This window comes from Bos grunniens, chromosome X (genome assembly GCF_055505025.1).
Source record: "Bos grunniens cultivar Pamir isolate PY7600 chromosome X, Bosgru_T2T1.0, whole genome shotgun sequence".
Classification (NCBI taxonomy): domain Eukaryota; kingdom Metazoa; phylum Chordata; class Mammalia; order Artiodactyla; family Bovidae; genus Bos; species Bos grunniens.
The window spans coordinates 124,732,077-124,754,321 of NC_141194.1; the positions used below are offsets into that span (position 1 = coordinate 124,732,077).

Sequence of the window (22,245 nt, forward strand, 5' to 3'; positions counted from 1 at the left end):
TAGTTTACCTTCTTAAGTACTGAAACGTCTCCATGCAATCACATTTATGCTATCACATTTCTTCATTAACCTTTAAGGGTAAACTTTGAGAGCTGCCTCCTTCTGCTGTATCACAGAGTTCACGGAATTTGAATTGATGAGATTTTACTGTACTTGCTGAGTGAGACTGAAGATGTGTTGTGTTGTCTGTTAACATTCAAACCTGTGATGCTCAAATTCCAGTTTTGAGCATCGTGTGTTGTGAGAAGAAAAGGGGCTTTTGGCATCAGATCTGGGTTCAAATCTTGACTTTGCCGATTGTTGACTGGTTACTTCGCTTTGCTAAAGTTTGCCTTAAGTTTTTCTGAAAATAACCTATGTAAGCACCTAATTGAGTGCCAAACACATGACTGAACTCATTAAATGTTGGCTGTTATTCCACTTTCCTCCCTTTCAGGGGATAAAAAAACATCTGACTTGAATGAAATTGCAGGACAGAGGGAGGGCAGGCTCATGGGATGTGGAATCAGTGTTGTGCTGTTCTTTTGAGGCCCCAAGTCTTGACTGGAGAATGCCAGTTTTCCAACTGGAGACTTGTTTTCCCATCCTTTCCTTTCTGGGCCTGGCTTTTCAGATCCAACCAAGCTATTGTTGTTCTCTCACTGTGTGGCCCAGGGTTGGGTTCATATGGCCAATTGCTACCATCTCATCAGACATTTTCCCAGTCTTTTAGCTCTACTGGACAGCCCCGAGGACCCTTGGAGCCTCCTCAAATTATAAAACCGTGGAGCTTAAGTTGTCTACGACCTGCACCTCCACTTAGACCATCAGCAGCACTAGGTTATAAAGAGGTAATTTTGCTACATATGGTATAAAATGCTTCTGACAAGCTGATTTTGTAGCTTATTAGAGATAGTTCTGTGGGGATGTGCTAGAATTGATGGTAGGCGATACAGTCAGTCAGTCTTGAGTTGCCAGACTCAGTGATTTTTTTTTTAATTTCTGAATTTTTCATTTCCCCATTGTCCATCTACACATATGTCTTAAATACCCACAGGCTTTCTGTGCACTGCCTGAGTTTCTCCGGTCTCCTCCTGAAGGGCCTCTGGTTTGCCTTTGTGATGATATGATAATTCTATAAATTGGTCATGATGTACACACATCTCAGACAAAAGTCACTTTATTAGCGTGAAATTGCTAACCAAGCAGACCCAGTTCTGCATTTTGAATCATTTTGATCTATGAAACCAAATCAGTAAAAGTTTTATGGGACCAAGCCCTGGGTCTGAACTATGAAAGCCTGAATTATTTGCTGCAGTTGGAAAGAAAGAATTTAATGAAAGGAGTGTCTTTAAAAAAGAGGCTTCTAAGCAACAACCCTAGAGGACATTTGATATTTGGGTAGAATGGGGATTTCAAGGTTTTTTTTGTTTTTTGTTTTTTTCTTGTCTCGAAGTTGCAGTCAGGAAATGCCAGTCACTGTCTTCTGAAACTGTGTGGAGTGTTACCTTTTCCATCCAAACTTTTTTTTTTTTTTTTTCCCTAGCATGGTTCTCATCATTTCAGCTTTCAGAAAAGATCCTCATTTATTAGTAACCGTTCTTTAAATAGGTCTTACTGCATGAAGATTTAAGTTTGTGACAGTTATGAGATGTGTCTTAGAATTATGGTGCCAAGGCAGCATATACTTTTGTACCAAACGTGTGTTTTTGATGCGTGATGCAGACTTAGCTCAGTTTTGAGTTTGTTTTGATTTAAAACACCGTGCCATTGTTTCACTTGTTGCCTCCAATGCTTAGTGCAGTAAAAGTAGAACAATGTTTGGATACGAGAGGATTTTTTGATCTTTTCAACCTGACATGACAGGAAAATAATCCTTGAGCTGAATCTTTATTATGTACCTCTGTTCAGAATTTGGCCAGAAAACAGCCCCAGAGATTGGCTTTGGAAATTGATCGGTGATTCCTGCAATCATCCAATTTTCTCCTCTGATTACCTTAACCAGGAGTGCCACTTCATAGTTACCTAAGTCCCCTTTTTAATGATGGATATTTTGTAATTGTCAGTTACTAAATTCAAATTAAGGTGAGCTTTGAAGGGTAAAGTTGACTTAATCCTTCACAGAACTAATCCATTAAAACTAAGGCATGATCACTTTGTTTCTGCTGGGAGAAGTGAGTTATTAATATGTTCTTACTATATAGTGTGTATTTCAGTAATTTTCAGCATTTGTAATTCTTCACAGAACTGTATTCCTTGGGCTTTTGCATGACGATATTGCATCTGAAACTAATGTGGGAAACATGATGATATTCTCTCTGTGTAATTTATGATAACACTAACATTTCAAATGTTGTTTTAGAATTATTGATAAATGGATTTGGTCACTATAACCATCGACCTCTCACGCTCATCTTCTCTTTCTTTACATATTCACTTTAGAGGATGTCTTATATCTTAAAGGTAAGGGTAGAACAATATCTTTGGTGTACAGTGACATCATTTAATGCTGTGCTGTAATCTTTGATGAATGAAGCTTTCCTTTATGCTTGTTTTGTCCCTTTTTATAATTGGTAGCTAAAATATGAAGATACATTTCTGACATGTAAGTACTTTCTTCAAAAAAGCAGGCTCTTAGGAAATATGTACAAAAATGAAAAACTCACGTGTGACAAAAATAACAGGAAAAATAGAAATAGCATGTAAAATGTCTGTTTTCCATGGGCTTTTTTTTTGCTATTTCTATTTTTCCTGTTATTTTTGTCACGTGAGTTTTTCATGTCTGTCTGCTTTCTAAGGAGATCACTGAGGCTAACAGGAAGAAATTAAATTCTTTGTCACATTTATTTGTAAGGTAGCAATTGTTATCCATTCATCCTGTATATATATTGCATGGGAGGTTGGAATAAGATGATCGCTATTTACTCGGATATTTAATGAGCACTTTTTAGACTTTCTGGTTATTCATATGGCAAATCCAACAATTCATATATCTTTTATCTGCTAATTAAAAATATGCCTTGCTTGGCTGTAAGTACATTACGTGTAACCCCGAATTATTTATCAGGAAATCTTTCATTTGGCTATTCTCTCTGAATACAGGGACTGTATTTAGTCTCTCTGCCTTAATTTTCCTGTCTGGCAAATGGAAGTTGATATTCTTCTTTGTGGGACTGTTGCTAAGGAGAATTTCTTAGTTTTGAAGCTCTTTGAAAAGTGGTCTATACCCCACTAATAGTTATAATTGTTATTTCATTCCCTTAAAATTGTATCAGTGGGGAGGATAAACCCAGTTAGGAGTAGTGTTATTTCTCTAGGAGTGACACCCATTACCATCTCTCCAGATGGTACCCTAAAGGCACTTGGCCTCCTGTATTTGCAGCTTGCCCATGCCATTCTTGGAGCCATTTTTATTGTGTATAGTATTAAATTTTGATACCCTCCTAAGTGCAACTGTAAAAATCAGAGAGCCATTCTACTTAATTTCATTTGCTCTTTTTAATTTTTTTTTTTTTTGCGGGGGGTGGGAGTGGGGAGAACCTTAATTCATGAAGAAACCTCTACCCTTATAGGAGTCTAGTAAAAGCCCCAAAACGATGAAGAAGTTTCTTCATAAAAGAAAGACCGAAAGAAAACCATCAGAGGAGGAATATGTCATCCGGAAAAGTATGTATGTGTTTTTTATTTTTAGAAAGTTGATTATAGATGAGGAATTTTTTGAAAGCAGAAAATTCGAGCAGTATGTTCTCAGCATCATCTTTCCCATAGGGAAAAATGCATTAAAAAAAAAAAAAAAAGGCTTAGCCTCCTCTCAGACTTTGGAATAAGCTGTCTCCTGCTGCTTTTCACCTGTATGATTTTTGTGTTGACTATTTGACCATACCTGGTTTAGAAATACTAAAGGGACCTATTTGCCATGGATACATTTTTCCGTTCTTAGTTTCTGAATGCCTGAGATATTTGCCTTTACTGAGACTGACTCAGTAGACCTGAAGGGAGTTTAATGTTCAGTGATGTTCTCAGTTAGTCAAGGAATCTGCCTGCTGACATACTGAAACAGGGCTGGATTTAGAGACAGACTGCAAAGTCGGTCAGCCAGTGGATACATACACATTTGCCTCTGCGGCTGGGAACAAGGCACTCTGGGACACACATGAAGGAGTAAGTGCCACTTCCTAAATGGGTGACAGAGCTGTGCCTATCAGTCAGAAATAGTCTGGATAAACCTTTGCTAGACTTTAGCTTCTGTATCCCCCATCGCCCACCCGACTCCTAGGTCTGCACATGAGCGTGTTAACAGTCACGTCTAGGATGAGTTGGAGGGGCTTGGGGAGGAGAGGGAGACTCAATGACTAGCCTGGCTGGTTGGGAAAAAAATGTGTTATGTTAGTGGTGGAAAGCTTCCTTAGAGAAGGTGAGCCTTGAAATTTGATGGAGAGGAAGGGTGTGGTGTATTGGCTGAGAACTGAGGCCAGCGCCAAGCCCAGTGCTGGCCCTGAAGCCTCTGAGGCACATGGGAGACCCTCTAATTTAGTGTTTCGAGTGGCTTCCAGAGCAGACCACTCTCGGTGCTGAACTCACTGGTGCTGACCGCAGAGCTCCTCGGGGCTACTGTCTCTGTCGCTCCACCATGACAGCTGGTCAGCTTTTCTCTCCTGCCTTGCATGAACACCACTGGTCAGAGAAGCCAGTGCCCAGAACCCGCGTGCATCATTTCGAGGGTCCAGAGGCGTGTATCTCTGTGAAAAGTCACGATTCATTACATTTGACAGGTACGGCTGCTCTGGAAGAAGATGCTCAGATTCTGAAGGTGATTGAAGCCTACTGTACCAGTGCAAGCTTTCCACAAGGCCATGGCTCAAGTAGGTTCCCCCAGCCACTTTCTCTACTGAGTGATGTTTCTTCGCTACTGCTCACTGCCTCTTGGAAAAAGAGCAAAGCAACCCAGATGGGCTGCAGGGTGTGGAAAGCAGGTGACTTGCAGCAGAGGAGTGGGTACAAGGCTGCATCTTTCAGATAAGCTGGTTTTAGCTACCAAGCGGTTTGTTTACCCACTGTTTCTTTTCACCCAGAGAGAAAGAGAGATGCAAGAATAAAAAAAAGTTGGAGGTGATAGAAATGAAAAAAAAAATTTTTTTTAAAGTCAATTTCCTTTGAAGTACACAAATACCTTCACCAACACTAGTTAGGAATTAAAGAGCCCAAAGGGTTCCTGTGTCTGTGAACTGATGCTAATCTCTTCTTATAGGCAGATTTGGAAAGGAAGTCAAAATATTATCTTTGATCAGCTGCATATTTAAGCAAACAGAGCTTCACCAAGCTCAAGTTTCAGAGTTGCTCTGAAAATCTGGAAATGTAGCTGCTTAGCAGGGCCTGTTGAGAGTGTCTACAATTTATCAGGGACCTATTAGCTGAGGGTATTTCCCCCAGCCTGAAAGTGAGCTGATGTTTTCTGATTCTTCCTTGTGCTTTTATAAAAGACATGTCACATGGCTTATGTCCTTGGCCTTTCATTATTAGAGACATTAAGGATACCTGGTGTGAGGGTCTTGCCTCTGCGGAAGACATGAGCTCTCCCTAAGGCTCCACTGGGACAGCCACTGAGCCCATGCTTGAGCGTGGGCAGGGCTTCCTCGGTGAACCACCCTGAGGGGTGCTGTCAAAGTGACATGTCTCTAAAGGCATCATGGGAAAAGCATTCTATGTGGACTTTGATACATTTGACTTTGAAGGGTAGACTGTCACACCTTGTGCTTCTCAGACCCAACCTGGCTGCAGCTTTGGGCACGCCTAGCCAGTACTCTTGCCTGGAAAATCCCATGGACAGAGGAGCCTGGTAGGCTGCAGTCCATGAGGTCACTAAGAGTCGGACACGACAGAGTGACTTAACTTTGACTCTTCACTTTCATACATTGGAAAAGGAAATGGCAACCCACTCCAGTATTCTTGCCTGGAGAATCCCAGGGACAGGGGAGCCTGGTGGGCTGCCATCTGTGAGGTCGCACAGAGTTGGACACGACTGAAGCGACTTAGCAGCAGCAGCAGCAGCAGCAGCCCTAATAACAAGATTCCAGGAGCCAGGAAAGGCAAGTGAGAGCAGTTTTTATCATAGAAACCAGGAAAGAGAGGCACACAAGGAGACACTAGAAGCAGCAGCCCTCCTGTGATATCTGACCTCACCTCCTGCCTCCTCCTGTCTTCATTCTGATAGAGACAGGAAATTTGCTCAGAGGTGCAGGCAGGCATTCTCAAGAGTCATATTGTCCCCCCTCCTCCCTGGCCTCCCTTTTACGTGTGGAAAGTGTCTAGCACAGTGCTTCGCACGCAGTAAGCCATTTAGCATCATGGTGTCATGGCGACCAACACCATACATCCCTCTCCAGCCAAAAGTCCTGCTCCCCTAAAACTGATCCCTACTGTTTCTTGCTGCATCCAGTTGGTTGGTCAGTCAGCCAGCCTGCTACCCACTTATTAAGCATCTACGAAGTCCTGGGGCCTGCAGAAGACAGAGACACATCCTCTTTGAGAAAAGCATGGAGATTGAGTGAAGGCAGTGAGTGTTCAGAAATTGAAGGGAATTGGCTTAGAAGAGAGGAAGCCAGTGGCTCAAGGAGACAGAGATTAAGGGATCTAGCTCTCAGAGGAAGGATCCAGAAGGGAGGCGGAGGTTGGAGGTGCAGGAGAGCCGTCTGGTCAGGTCCCATGGCTGCTCTGTCACCTTCTCCATCCCAGAGCCGGGAGATGGTGAGCAGACAGTGGTCAGGACGCCTGCATCTTTGCAGCTGTCGTGATCATCTCCCCACCCTCACTCTACCCTTGATCAAAATGGTCTCCACTGACTCTGCCTCATCCTGTAAGATGGAGAACCAATGGGGGTGAATGATGCTTCTGAAGACTTTTTAAGCATGTTGCATCCCCATGTAGTGCTATGTTCTGCATGATTTTTACTAAAATACAAAACACACAGAATGTAGTGTGTCATTCCCCAGAGATGGGCAGGGAGGAATGGTTGCTGGCCAGCTCTTTGCTTTGGAGGAGCCAGAACAGGAAAGGAGGGGACCTTGGTTGAGGATAATCTCACAGCAGCCTTTTCACATTGTTTCTGGATACAAAATGTGCCCCCGCCCCCAGGGTTGAAACAATGTATTCGGCCATTTGGAATTTCTCATGTCAGAAAGATTTCATCAGAAAATGTGACTGCTCTTGGGGTGCCAGTCAGCCAGATGCTATCAACAAAGACCCCTCAAAAACAATCGTAGAAAGGAACAAACCCCCAATAAATAATCTCCTCTAGTAATCCCTCTCCTCTGCCTCTGGCTACCCTTGTCTGTAGGTGCTCGCAAAGATTCCGTTCCCCAAGTCTTACTCCCCGAGGAGGAGAAACTCATCGTTGAAGAAACCAGAAGCAATGGCCAGACCATCATTGAAGAAAAGTGAGTAGAGCTGGCTAAACCTTTTCTGATATTTCCAGGGGCTGGAAAGAAGGTTCCGGCAGACCAAGCCTGCACTGAAGGGCAGACCCTCCTCATCAGAGCATGGGGCCCTCTTGGTTGATCGTACAGTTGGGAGCACAGGGGGTGCTTCTCCCACAACAAAGGGAAGGAGAAAGGAAAGGCAGAGGGGGCAGCCAGCTCCCCGGACAGGAAGGAACTTCAGGGTACAAACGAATACTGCTCCAGATGGGTTTGGGAGGCATTGGGAAGGCTACAGCACCAATTCCCCTGCCCATGGCGATGCCCCTCACATTTATGGACTCAGGCACTGGACTTTCAATATTTGACCTCATTTAAACTCCCACAGCAATCCAGTGAGATACACCACCATTGAGATTTACCACCATTACAGATGAGGAAATTGTGATTCAAGAAAGTTATGTCCTTGACCTACCTTTGCACAGTAATGAGGGTGACCTACCAGGGGAAAATCAGGTTAAATACTTGTTTAAACTTGAGTCATTTCTGAAGTCAGGCCTAAATTTGCATAGGACAGCTTGTTTCATAGCGCTTGGCACCGTCAATATATTTTTCCATCTGGTGCATGAAGTGATACGGCCAAATGATGAAGCACTCGGGCTCAAGAGAAGAACAGCCCTGGTTCAAGCCAATTCTGGTACTTGTTAGCTGTGTGACCTGGGACAAGTTCTTTCCCTTCTCTCTGCCTCAGTTTCCTCATCTATAAACTGGATGTGATAATGATACTTTCAGGGTTGTTGTGAGGTTAAATGGAATAAGAAGTACAAAGGCCAGCACATGATAATCACTCAATAAGTGATGATCATATAGTAATAGTTATTTACTCAATAGTAATAGTTATTAACTCAATAATAGTAATAGTTTAATTACTATCATTATGGCTACATTCACCCTCCCAATGACTTTATGAGGCTTTCGGGGAATGGGTTACTATCCCCATTTTGTATGTGAAGAAAATAAGACCAAGAGAGGGTGAGAAGAAAACTGGTTACCCGAGGTTAGAGGACTGGTAAGATGTCCAGTAAGTGGAACTCTGATCTCCAAAGTCCTTGTCCAGGGAGAGAGTGAGAGAGGAAATGACTCTTCTACAACTCAGCCAAGGTGCTTTATCCCTTTTGGAATACGTGGAATCTTCCAGAAATAATGCCCTGACTTTGTGTCACGTATGCTGGTGAGAAGGGCAATGTGCTCATGCAGACACTATAAGCAGGCAGGGCCTGGTGCCACCTCTCATTACAGTATGTCAGGTGATGCCCCCTGCTTCCCCCAGGAGAGAAATCAAAACCTTATGAGTAGCCCTAGTCTCTCTTTTTCTGAATTCTTCTTTTTAAAAATTGAAGTAGAGTTGGTATACAATAATATATAACTTACAGGTGTATAATACACTAGTCGCTTTTCCGTACTCACCCGAGCCGGGAAGCGAGCAGTGGAGGAGAGAAGTAATAGGAAAAGCGTGGTGACTCGGCATTGGAATGAGCTGGTGTGATGGTGGTTGTTAGCCCATAAAAATGAGGGACACAAGGGCCATTCATAGCAGTATCTCTCCCCATCCGCCAGAAAGGTCACTGGTTTTCAGAAACTGTATTTCTATAAAGCTGCTTTTCTTCTTAAGTATCACTTAATACTTCGATGCCAACTATTAATCTCTGAACTTTGTGTTGTTCTAGGAGCCTTGTCGATACTGTTTATGCCTTGAAGGATGAGGTCAAAGAGCTGAAACAGGTAATGAAATTTCTCAGATCCTAACAGCCTCCCTCTTCCCTGCCACACATGGGTAAACACCCTCAGGAGAAAGCCGGGAACAAGGTGGTGAGGTGGGCATTCTTATTTCCCATGTGTCATCCAGGTGGGTTTTGTAGATTTTACCACGTGGCCTTGGATTTCAATTTCTGAGGCTTGATTATATACCTGTTTAGCATTTAAAATAGGGTCCCAAACTTAGTTACAACTTTCATGTTCCCTGACATTTGCAAACAGAATTTAAGAAAAGATAAGTCATTCATGGGACTTCGCTGGTGGCTCAGATGGTAAAACATCTGTCTACAATGTGAGAGACCTGGGTTCAATCCCTGGGTAGGGAAGATTCCCTGGAGAAGGAAATGGCAACCCACTCCAGTACTCTTGCCTGGAAAATCCCATGGATGGAGGAGCTTGGTGCAGACTGCTGTCCATGGGGTCGCAAAGAGTCAGGCATGACTGAGCGACTTCATGTAAATAGAACCATAAGTCATGAATTGTGGGCTCCTCTGGCACTCTTCCTAGAGTTTGAGGACTGCCTGTACTTTGTGATGGGGTAAAGCCTGGATTGTAGGGAGAGAGACCAGAAGCTGGAAGATCACTTAGGAGGCTATTACAGAACTCAGGGTGAGACATGATGAGGTCCTGAGCTGAGGAGAGAGAGCCACTGAGGCTGCAGAGGAGGGACATGGAAGTAAAGGAGGTATATCACCGAGTTAGAGCCTGTGGAAAATGGTGCTATGATGTGGGAATTGAGAAAGACCCAGAGGGCTTCCCTGGTGGCTTAGTGGTAAAGAGTCCACCTGCCAATGCAGGAGACACGGGTTTGATCCCTGACCCAGGAAGATCCCACATGCCCCAGCATAGCGAGGCCTGTGCACCACAGCTATTGAGCTGGTGCTGTAGAGCCCATGTGCTGCAGCTACTGAAGCCCACATGCCTAGAACCCATGCTCTGCAACAAAAGAAGCCACTGCAATGAGAAACCTGTGCACCACCACTGGAGCGTGGCCCCCGCTCTCCAAAACTAGAGTAAAGCCGTGCAGCAACGAAGACTCAGCACAGCCAAAAATAAAGTTAATAAATAAAATTATTAAAAAAAAAAAAAGAAAAGAAAAAGAGCCAGAGATGGAAGATGAAACTTTTTCATCTGGGTATGTACTTTGATATGGTGGTGCCCTTCATGAAAATCAGAAACTACAGAAGGAAGAGATGTTTGGGTGATGGGGGAGATACTGGGTTCACTTTAGAACATAATGAACTTGAGGGCCTTATAACAAGTATAGGCGGAAATATCAAGTTGGCCCTGGGGGCTGTGGACCTGGTGCTCCTGAGCTGAGACGAGGTCAGTGCCAGAGAGAATTGGGGTGGCCTCTTCACAGATACTTGAGTTGAAAGAAAAAAAACAGTAAGTGAAAAGAGTGAGTGAGAAGAGGGCCCAGGCCAGAGCCCTAGAGAATGCTTGTCTTGATATTTCAGGGGTTGGTCAGCGAGAAGTAGAATAATCCAGAAGCTGCTGAGGGAGAGGGGTTTGAGGAGGGAGAGTGTCTTCAGTGGTGAAGGCTGCCAAGAGGTTGAGCATGAGGAGCCCTGTGGCAGGGACTGTTTGTTTGGTAACCAATCAGCCTTTTCCCATCATAGGAGAATAAAAGAATGAAGCAATGCCTGGAGGAAGAGTTGAAATCAAGAAGGGACCTAGAGAAGCTGGTCCGGAGGCTGTTGAAGCAAACTGATGAGTGTATTCGGGCCGAGTCCAGTAGCAAGACCTCCGTTCTCCCATAACCATCACTGTGCGGCTGGCAGAGGGTGCCTGTAGGGTGTCGGGAAATGTCCAGCTGAGTGATCTGACTCAGTTTGCTCACTTCTCTGGTTTTTATTTCATATCTTAGTCTCTCTGTGTGTGTATGTGTGTGTGTGTTTGGATGAGTGTTTGTGATTGTTTGGTTATTGATTGGTTGTTGATTTTTTTGACAGGAGTAAAAAAGCAAGAGGGAGTGGGAGAAGTCTCCCCAGAGTCTTTTCCATCAGTAAGCAAAGGGAAGCTATTGTAGGCAGATGACTCACAGGGTCTTCAGATGGCCTTCAACTCGTAGTGCCTCTTTACCAGCCATTATCCTTGGGTCACTCTTGTTGGGCTGGCTGCTCTCCCCAAGTGGCTGGCCATGGCTTATTAAAATGTGAACTTGACTTTCCCCCTAATGCTTTCCTCTACCTAGCAGCCCCTCAGTACCTAATTTACTGAAGGCAACATTTCTGGAACTCTGACTGGGGAAGGTGAAAGGCAAATATGTTTGCCCAGTGATCCAGCTGCCCTTCCCAGACACAGCTTGTGCCACCCTCAATACCCGCTTTTTAAAATGACTACCCTGTCTTGTCTATAAGACCAAGAAAACTGTAGCACCCTTTCTCCTTTCGTGTTGGTTTATTTTTCCATTCTGTGGGGCAGAAGCTCTGGTCACCCACGCCAACACCAAATCCATTAGCAACCTGCACTGGAGCATCTTCCCCTCAGTAGCCGACTTGCCCATCTCTTGCCAGTGCATGCTAGGTTTTGTCCCTGGCCTTCTGCTTTGTGTAGAAGTTTTCTATTTCCCCAGTGCTTTAAGCCAACCATCCCAATCAGTGTGTAAATTGGTTTGTGTGTGCTTTTGCTTTTTAAAAATATAGACTGTGAGCAGTTCCTTTTATCTACGTCACATATTCAAGTTGCATCTTCTCATCCTTCAGTCTACACTGAGGTGATGTGGCGCCCTGGCAGACAGCTTTAATTCCCTTGATTGTCCTCCCATATATGCTGTGAGATGCTGTAATAGTCATCAGCCTCTTTGAGTAGGACTCTAAGCATGATTTGCAGATATGTGCTGTTGGGCCAGTTTGTACAGCTGGAAGGAAAGGGCCCCTCTAGTAGCTGTGTGCTGGTTCCTAGCAAAGCTGATTATTTGGAACTGGTTTACTCAAGTTGTCCATCGAATCAAACCCTTGCTGAGGGTTTCTAATATCTGAGAAATTAGAACTGTGATAAACCAGGTGTAGAAGATGGTCATGGCAGGGCAGCACACATCCAAATCCAGCACAGTTGAAAGTTGCAACCTGCCCCTGTCTCTCCCAAAGAGAGGCAATTTGGCCAGATGGGGGAGATCGCTGGAAAGAGAGGTCAAGGACCAATGGACAGATCAAAGTTGTCTCCCAGATACATTCAGTAGGTACCTATAAATGTGGGTTTTGCAAATGTTTAGAAACCAAACTTGAACTCCCGAGCTTGCTAAGCCATTTTCCTTTTTAGTACAGCAGAGGGGGTCTCAACTCCCATAGCTACCTGTTAAGGGGCTGTTGACTGCTTGCTACATGGCAGAAATTACATCCTCCACAGGAAATGGACTTTTCCTGCAGACCAATCTCAGCCAACCACACACAGCCGTCTTTGGAAGCTGAAGACCGAAGAAGACTTCTTGGAATGGCTGTGTTCTGTTTTTAGCCCAATGATTTAGAGATGCCATCCTTCACTTCCAGATGAAAAACAACAATAACAAGAACACAGATCGTAGCATATGCCCTGTCTGTGGTTAGTCAATGGCTTGCAATAAATATGCAAACTATATCTGTAGGAAACATTTCTTGTGATTACAAATACTTTAGTTGATAAGGTATATAGGATTGCTTAAAATATTGACAGGTCTTTATTTTAAAGTGACATGTCCATATGCATGTTTTGGGGGTGTGGCCCTTCTGATGAGAGGCCCTAGGTACTCTGGGTAATGTAGTTTTTGCAGAGTGGTGTCCACGCTCACACTCAACAATCCTATACAGGAAATGAAGCCATGTTAACCTAACAGCAGTGTCTCCATAGTTGTGTTGTTTACAATACTCTATAAATGGGTCCCTGTAACCCTGTAGTTAAAACGGCTACCCTTCGAGGCCTTTTAGTTCCTCTTCTGTCGTGTCCCTTCTTACACAAGCTCAAATTTTCTAACTTGTTTTTATTTTGAAGACTTTTAAAATGGACATTTTCAATAAATAAGAATAACAATGCTTTATAAAATAAGTCCTGTGTTTCTTCTTCTTTTTCTTTTCTTTCTTTCTTTTTTTTTTTTTTTTTTGCTAGCTGGTGTGTGGAAAGAATTCTCATGCTGTGTCAGCTTCCTTTCCTGTTTCCCTCATCAGTTATCCATGCTCATCAGGCCCCTGAACTAGCTTCTATCTTTTTCACTCAGGGCAGATGATATTTGTTCCCCACTTTACAGAGATAATATGTCTCTTGAGGGAGAACCTCCCTTAACTTCACCACCCCTCTCCTCCTGGCCCCAAACTATAAACTGTCTGTACCTCTTCTTGCCGTTTTTCTTCAATATTAGAGATAGAGATATTCACTTTCCTCTTCAAACTTATCCCTTGATCTTCAGTCTTGTTTCCATCTCTCTGTATATTTAGCAGGATTTTGCCAATTTTGCTCCATTTTGACCACAGTTGGAATGCCAGTTTCAGCAGTCAGGGTGAAAATATTTACTCCCAAACAAGAGAGCTGCACTGGGTATTATTGGTTGCTGCTGCTGCTGCTAAGTCACTTCAGTCGTGTCTGACTCTCTGCGACCCCATAGACGGCAGCCCACCAGGCTCCCCCGTCCCTGGGATTCTCCAGGCAAGAACACTACTCAGCATCCATTCCTCCCCCTACCTTACCCCAAGGCTAAAAAATAACTATCTCAGACTCTCTTGCAGCTAGGATTCTGGATACAACATGGGTTCTGATACATTTTCAGTTCTGCCAATGAGATGCCTTTGCACAAGGTTGAAAGGCTTCAGTTAGGGAGAGGCTCTCTTCCCCGGGGCTTGGTGGCTGGCCGGGAGATCCAAGGAGATGTTTGTGGCTTCTGTACTACATTCTGTACTCACAGCTTTGTGGGTGACAGACTCTAGCAGCAGCCGTATCCCCTGAAGCTAGATTTGGATCACGACCACTGTGCTATGACCTTGATAGCCATTAGGCTAATGAAAGCCCCCTGACTTCCACTTCTGTAGTCATCAATTTTGTAGGAACCTGATACTACTTTTCTGCTTGAGATCGCTTCAGTGGTTTATGTTTCCTACACTGAAGCAATAACTATAACACCGTACCTTCTGTGTGCGAGGCTCAGCGCTGTTTTACATGGTTAAACTCCTGTAACCCTCCAAACAACCCCATTAGGTATTCACTATGAATATCCCCATCTTACAAGTGGGCTTCCCTGGTGGCTCAGAGGTTAAAATGTCTGCCTCTAATGCGGGAGACCTGGGTTCTATCCCTGGGTCAGGAAGATCCCCTGGAGAAGGAAATGGCAACCCACTCCAGTATTCTTGCCTGGAGAATCCCACGGATGGAGGAGCCTGGTGGGCTACAGTCCATGGGGTCGCAAAGAGTCGGACATGACTGAGTGACTTAACTTTCAACTTTAACTTTCTTACAAGTGAAGAAAGGTACAGTGATTGAACAATATGCTACTGTGTGTGGAGCAGGGACTTGAAACCCTGGTCTGTCTGCCTCTTGGATCCGTGTTCTTTCTACCGCATTGCCTCTTCTACACATGACACTTGCCTGGTTGGCTTCTACCTTGGCCATCTACTCTCCTGAAGTCACTAATGAGCTCCTATTGACAAATGTAGGGAGCACTTTTCAATATCCATTCTGACCTCTCTTCAGTATGTGACCTTTTGTTATTCAGTTGCTAAATCATCTCAGCTCTTTGTGATCCTGTGAACTGCAGCATGCCAGGCTTCCCTATCCTTCATTATCTCCTGGAGTGTGCTCACACTCATGTCCATTGAGTCAGTGATGCTGTCTAACCATCTCATCCTCTGTCATCCCCTTCTCCTCCTGCCTTCAATCTTTCCCAGCATTAGAGTCTTTTCCAGTGAGTCAGCCCTTCATATCAGGTGGCCAAAGTATTGGAGCTTCAGCTTCAGCATTAGTCCTTCCAATGAATATGCAGGGTTGATTTCCTTTAGGATTGACTGGTTGGATCTCCTTGCAGTCCAAGGGACTTTCGAGAGTCTTCTCCAGCACCACAATTCAAAAGCATCAATTCTTTGGCACTCAGCCTTCTTTATGGTCCAACTCTCACATCCATACGTGACTACTGGAAAAACCATAGCTTTCACTATGTTGACCTTTGTCCCTTGCCTCCTTGTTAAATCTCTACTTCCTTGGCTTTCATGATCCCAACTTTCCTGGCATTCATTCAATCTTTCTGACCACCCCACAGTCTGCTTTGCTGAATATGCCTCCTGCCTGCCCCATGAATGTTGCTGATCCTTAATGCTCTTTTCCTCTTCTCTCTCTTTCTATTGCCTCTTCCTGGACAATCTTGTCTATTCCTATAACTTCATTTATCAAAGTACAGATGACTCCCTTGTCCATATTTTTCCATCCTGAACTTTCTCCTGAGCTCCAGACCCATGGAGGCAGCTACCTTGTGGACATCGCAGTTTGGATGTCCTACAGCACCTCAGAGTCAGCGTGTCCCAAACTGGACCCCTCATTTGTAGTCCCAGATCTGCTCTTCCAGTGTCTCCTATCCCAATAAATGGCATCCCTGGCCACTTAGTTGCCCCAGCCAGAAAAACAGACATTATCCTTCATTCCTTTCTCTCCCTCAACCCTGTATAAATGTATTTATACATTAATTCTTTATACATATACATATACAAGTCTTACCATTTTTAACTCTGCAGTAGCCCCTGAATTTCTCTCCATCCTCCATTGCCTATTTCTGGTACATGTCATCTCTCCCTCAGATTCATGCATCTCTTTGCCTCTTGTAGTCTGGCCTCTTTAGTGCCAATAGAATGATTATCTAAAAGATCTGACTATATCACTGACCTGTTTAAAAATGTGGTGTCTTGCTACTACCACACTCAGTTAAGTTTGATCTCCTTGAATTTCTCTTAAGTCCCAAATATGCCATTTGTCCTGTCTAGAATCCCTTTCCCATCCCTGTACATCAAATAACTTCTTTCTTTTTCCATTTAGACTCAGGTCAAGTATCTGTATGAACTCATGATTTCCAAAACACGTGTGCATATATATCTCTGCGTGTGTATGTGTCCATTTATGTACATGTAGTATGTATGTTTATATGTATTAGGATTGCCAGATAAAATACAAGATGCCCAGTTAAATTGGAATTTCAGCTGTACATCAAATAACGTTTTGGTATATATCAGGTCCCAAATTTTGAATGGAATATACTTATACTAACTTTTTCAATGTTTACCTGAAATCCAAATATGACTGGGTATCCTGAATTTTTATTTGCTAAGGCTGACAGCTTTAGTAGGTATGTGTGTATACATGTACATCTAAATGCATACATTTCCTAGGAGAAGTGACATCTTAATACAGCGGACACACCTAGTGCCCACAACTTGGTTTCTAAACACTGTACTCTGCACTGAAAGGGAGAAGGGCTTCTTGGAGAAATGGCTGATTCTGCGTCTAAGGCATGAAAGGTACAAGATGAGCCTGGAACATCTTGTTCTGCCAGAAGTGATGCTCAGAAATATGAGAGGCGCATGTGAGAAAGACCCAGGTGTGAACTTGAAGAGGCTCTTACTGGCCAAACCAGGGAAAATTTGAGCACCAAAATACAGTAATGAATTAGAAAACACTGGAAAAAGTAGAAATCTATGAGTCTATACCAATAAATAAGTGGGGAGAAAGGGAAGGTTCTTGTTTATAGTACCATGAGTATTGACTGGTAAATAAGAAAGGAACTCTGGGGTTGGAAAATCCCCGTTTTGCAGCCATCGTAGTAAAGACCGATGCAGGCCAAAATTACCCTTGCATGCTAAACATAGAGGGAAACTTTGATGATGAACAAATTACCTGCATGGTCTTAAAGTGTTTCCCCAAAGAGTGCTTACTAGTTGCAAGGTAGGAAATAGTAACTCTAGATAGAGTGGGGATATTGGACAGCACCTGAAGTGAGGGATCACAGTTTACATCAAGAATGAGAGGCCAATGACCATCACATGCCTCCAAATAGGACACCCTCTGAGAAGAACACATCAGTATGTAGTTTTCCATCCAAAAAACGTAACCTGAATTTAACCATGGGGAAATATCAGACAAACTCAAAATAAGGAACAATCTTAGGGACTTCCCTTGTGGTTTAGTGGTTAAGACTGTGCTTCCACTGCAGGGGGCACAAGTTCCATCCCTGTTTGGGGAACTAAGATCCCACATGCCACAGAGCAAAAAAAAAAAAAAAAAAAAAAGAAACAAAAGAATTTAAGGAGCTCAGAGAGCTGTTTTTCTCTGCCAGGTGAGCACAAATGCATTTCTAGATTGGGCTTCAGCATGTGCTGTTAGGCCGGTATAGCAACATATTTTTCTCACATGAGGCCCTCTGTGAGCTGACTCCTGCCTGCTTCCCAGAACCCTTTGCCTTCACACGTTTGCTTTTACATGATTCGCTCTATCTCTTGGGCCCTCCTTTCCTCAATGTGGTCCCTCTCCCCCAGCATCCCATAAGGCTCGATCTGTGCCACATGTCCTGGAAAGCCTTTCCTGAAACCCACCTTCCCCTGCTTGTGCTAGTTACATGTCCCTCCCATGTATCCCTGGTAACACTGATTCTGACCCATGTTGCAGCATTCACAGTGGTCTTTCACAACGTTTGCACACCGGTGTGCTGCGATTCATGGGGTCGCAAAGAGTCAGACACGACTGAGCGACTGATCTGATGCAAAATTCTGTAAGCTACTTGACAGCAGAGACTGGCTCATATCCATTGCATGCAAAGCACAGAACCTATCATACCACTCACTGTTGGATGGGTGGGTGGATGGATAAAAAACCAAATCTTTGGGACTTCCCTGGTGGTCCAGTGGTTAAGACTTCACTTTCCAATGCAGGGGGTGCAGGTTCAGTCCTTGGTTGGGGAGCTAAGATCCCACGTGCCTTGTGACCAAAAAAAGAAAACATAAAACAGAAGCAATATTGTAATGAATTCAATAAAGACTTTGAAAATGGTCCACATTAAAAAAAATCTTTCAAAAAATACACATCTTTAAACTCATAGTAACAAGAAATGTGAATCAGATTGAAGTTGTGTTAAAGGTTTCATGTGGGATTTCAAGAAATGGCAACCCATTCCAGTATTCTTGCCTGGAAAATTGCATGGACAGAGGAGCCTGGAGGGCTACAGCCCATGATGTCGAAAAGAGATGGACACGACTGAGCATGCATGCACAAACACACACAATTACCATCAGAGATGCACAGAAGATAAGTTTAGTGACCAAAATTATTGGACTTTAAGTGGAGTTACATTAGCAGGGAAAATGTGATGGATAACTCAATGGAACTCCAGGAATGAAGAATGAAAAGCAGCTATATATTTAAATGGTTTTCTTGAGAGTTGCTGAATTGCCTCTTGGGGTTACTCAGAGGAGTGTGGTATGGAAGGAGGGGGCTTTATTATTATTAATAATTTTATTGAAGTACAGGCTTCCCTGACAGCTCACTTGGTAAAGAATCCACCTGCAATGCAGGAGACCCTGGTTTGATTCCTGGGTCAGGAAGATCCTCTGGAGAAGAGATAGGCTACCTGCTCCGGGATTCTTGAGCTTCCCTTGTGGCTCAGCTGGTAAAGAATCCTCCTGCAATGTGGGAGACCTGGGTTCGATCCCTGGGTTGGGAAGATCCCCTGGAGATGGGAAAGGCTACTCACTCCTGTATTCTGGCCTGGAGAATTCCATGGACTGTATAGTTCATGGGGTCGCAAAGAGTCAGACACGACTCAGCGACTTTCACTTCACAGTTGATTTACACTGTTGTGTTAGTCTCTGGTGTACAGCAAAGTGATTCACTTATACATACATATGTGTATTCTTTTTCAGATTCTTTGCCATTATGGTTTATCACAGGATACTGACTATATTAATAGGTCCCTGTGCTACATAGTAGGACCTCATTTATTTTGAAAGGGGGAAGTTTATATGCTGACATACTTTATATTGGGAATCAATGATTAAAAAAAAAAATCTTCCTAAATATCCTGAGGATGGAACTTGGAACTGCTTAAGACTACTGAAAAGTTTGGCAACCCTCAGCCTCTGATTGTTAATCATTTTTGACAATGAAACTGTAGGAAAGTCTTTGCTACACACAGATCTGCTCTAATATTCGGTATGTGTTCTTGTTCTAGACTTGCTTTTTTTTTTTTGCTTTCACTTTGCTTCAAATTGGGTGTGGTCTTTGGTCTACTGCATGGCAAGGCCTTTCATGTGTACCTGGGCTGCTCTTCACCTTGGTCTCGGAAGTTTCAAACATTTTAAGGTGCCATCCTGTCTACCTATGGCACTGGATGCAGGCTGGTGTGCTGGGGACCACATGGGCACTCCCCTTGGTGCTCTTTATAGGATGATCTGTTCCAGAGAGCAGACTCTGCTGGGGGCTTTCTGAGAATGGTCTCATTGAATCCTCATCAACTTTGCAAAGCAGGTATTTTTAGCATCTCCTCACTTTACAGATGAGGATCCCGAGGCCCAGAGGAGATGAAATGAATTGTCCGTGGTGATGATGTTGGAAAAACAGTGGAGCCTGGATTAAGACTGTCTCTGTCTGACTCCAGACTTAACCACTGTACTACACTGAGGATTTCCGGTTTTTTTTTTTTTTTTTTTTAATGGAGATGTGCTTCACAGAGCAAAAGAAAAATAATGAAAATCATGTTCCCTTTTTATGTCTCCAAAGTATTTCAGACTGCTCTAAAGGCCTAAGGCAGTGCGACTTCTAACAATGCAGTCAGGCCCTCTGGAAATAGTCAGATTCAACACAAAATGTGTTCCCTCCTGGAGCCCAGGAATCTATATGTTGTTTCTTTTTAACTGGGGCCCCTGTATTGATAGCTTGCCAGGGCACACTGTTCCTTTTGTAGACATTTGCTTCTTATCAAGGAACACAGACAGACCTGTTTATACTTTATTTTCTCTTTATCTGAAAATAAAAATCACTGATCATTTCAAGCATTCCTCTCCCCACTCTTTAGCGGGAATGCAGAGTGATACATTTACAAAAATAAATTCAGTTCGATAATTTATGATCAGAATATTATTAATATAGGTAGATCAGAAATGGACCCAAGTCCTTGTCATTTACTGGAACAACTTTGAAAATATTACATGAAGTTTGTAACCAACATCATGGACTATCTTGCCAATGATCATGTACTATTTTGCAAAATATAATAAAAATATATTCTTTGTTTTTATCGACAGTATAATTTTCAGTCATTTTCTACTCCCTGAGTATATTTTCATCCTATAGATATTTTTTATGTCATGAAGGTTTTTACAGTGTGGCAAATTCTTGCTTTCACCAACACAGAATTATTTCATGGACTCCTGGGTTGGAAGCAGCTACATGCACTAATTCACTGATTCCTTCCCACACAAAGAATAAAGAACCAATTCTGTGCCAGACCGTCAGTAGACGCCGAAGTTACTGTCTTGGAAAAGGTCTTCCTTACTGTCACAGAAAAAGTCTTGGTCCCTAAGCAGCTCCCAACGTAGGAGGAAACACCTTAAACTTGTAAGTGCTGTGAGCCTCAGTGCAGGGGACAGTGGGGAGGGAAATGGGGTCACAAGCAGAGAAAATTACACTCCCATCTCCTAAGGCAGGAAAGCATTTGTAGCTTTGCTCAGAGGAGCTAAGGTTGGCACTTACACTGGGACAGGTATTGGCAGGATAAAAAAATCAGTTCATTATTTTTGGTCTTTATTCTCAGGTTATTAAGAAGGATAGGGGCGTGAGACTTCCCTGGTGGTCCAGTGGCTAAGACTTGGCACTCCCAATACAGGGGGCTGGGTTCAATCCCTGGTCAGGGAACTAGATCCCACATGCCGGAACTAAGAGTTCAAATGCCAAAACTAAAGATCCTGTATGCTACAACTAAGACCAGGCATAGCCAAATAAATAAATATTTTTTTTTTAAAAAGGAGGGGAGTGGTGGACGTCAGGATTGTATTTAAGAATTCTCTCTGGCTGCTGAATAATGGATGAGAAGGATGAATGGATGAGAGGGAGCAGGCGTGGAGGCAGGGAGTCTAGGAGGCTGTTGTCACTTCCAGAAGACAGACGACAGGAGTTCAGACTAGGATCCTGGCAGTAGAGATAGAAGTAGATTAAGAGCTATTTAAGAAATAAGGTTGATGTGTTGGGTTAGGGGGACAGGATGTGGGATTGAGGGCAGTGAGGGGTCAGGCCTGGTTGGTGGCTCGGGAAGCAGACTGGGTAGGGCTGTCCCAAGTGGAATGGGCAACACTGAAAGTGGATCCCGTTGTGCAGGGTTAAGATCAAGGGCTCCATATGGATACCTTGGATTTGACCCCTGGGCCCACCATTTGGAAATGTGAGCAGAGGGGACACACTCTAGGAGGCAGGTCAGAACCAAAGGCATGACATTAGTAGCCTGAAGGGGTTCATTCAACCCCTGAGCTGGGAGAGATGACCCCCTGTGAACAGGTAGAACAGGAGGGGACAGGCCTTTGAGTTCTTGGCAAGGGTAAGGCTGACCTCAGGTGGAAGCCATCTGAAGGGTTGAAGGCACTTGGATTGTAAGGCTGACACTTAGGAGAAAGTTCTGGGCTGGGGCTGTGGGAGGTGTCATTTAGAGGACAGTAGGAAGCACGGCTGAGCGACTTCACTTTCACTTTTCACTTTCACGCATTGGAGAAGGAAATGGCAACCCACTCCAGTGTTCTTGCCTGGAGAATCCCAGGGACAGGGGAGCCTGGTGGGCTGCCGTCTATGGGGTCGCACAGAGTCGGGCACAACTGAAGCGACTTAGCAGCAGCAGCAGGAAGCATGGCAGCAGAGGAGATAGCCTAGAAATTTTGAGGTTCTGTGTCTACAGCATTCCTTCTGATAACAGATTTTATTAGCCACTCGGTTCCTAGAGGTAGAGATAGCCTGGAACATCATGGTTTCCAAAGAAGAAGAAAGCAGGGTGAAGTGCAGGGACAAGGTTTCAATCAGAGGATGTGAGTGTAGAAAGGCCTGGACATGAATTCCCTTCTAA

At 43.7% G+C, this 22,245-nt stretch overlaps 1 protein-coding gene across 28 annotated transcripts in view; it reads left to right on the forward strand.

The window, feature by feature from the left end:
- The window catches only part of ARHGEF6 (Rac/Cdc42 guanine nucleotide exchange factor 6), a 117,883-nt gene extending 104,654 nt beyond the window's left edge, over positions 1-13,229 (forward strand). For 6 of the 28 annotated variants that reach the window (XM_086389097.1, XM_086389104.1, XM_086389115.1 and 3 more), the window contains 7 exons: positions 705-830; positions 2,422-2,442; positions 3,552-3,645; positions 4,752-4,841; positions 7,313-7,412; positions 9,119-9,173; positions 10,829-13,229. In XM_086389097.1, the coding sequence (XP_086245223.1) occupies positions 705-830; positions 2,422-2,442; positions 3,552-3,645; positions 4,752-4,841; positions 7,313-7,412; positions 9,119-9,173; positions 10,829-10,969 (627 nt within the window). In that variant the 3' untranslated portion in view covers positions 10,970-13,229. Of the gene's footprint in view, positions 1-692; positions 831-1,890; positions 2,015-2,341; positions 2,443-3,551; positions 3,646-4,751; positions 4,842-7,312; positions 7,413-9,118; positions 9,174-10,828 lie in introns of those variants that run through there. The other 22 variants (XM_086389095.1, XM_086389103.1, XM_086389110.1 and 19 more) reach the window with 8 other exon arrangements.
- Positions 13,230-22,245: the final 9,016 nt, after the last annotated feature.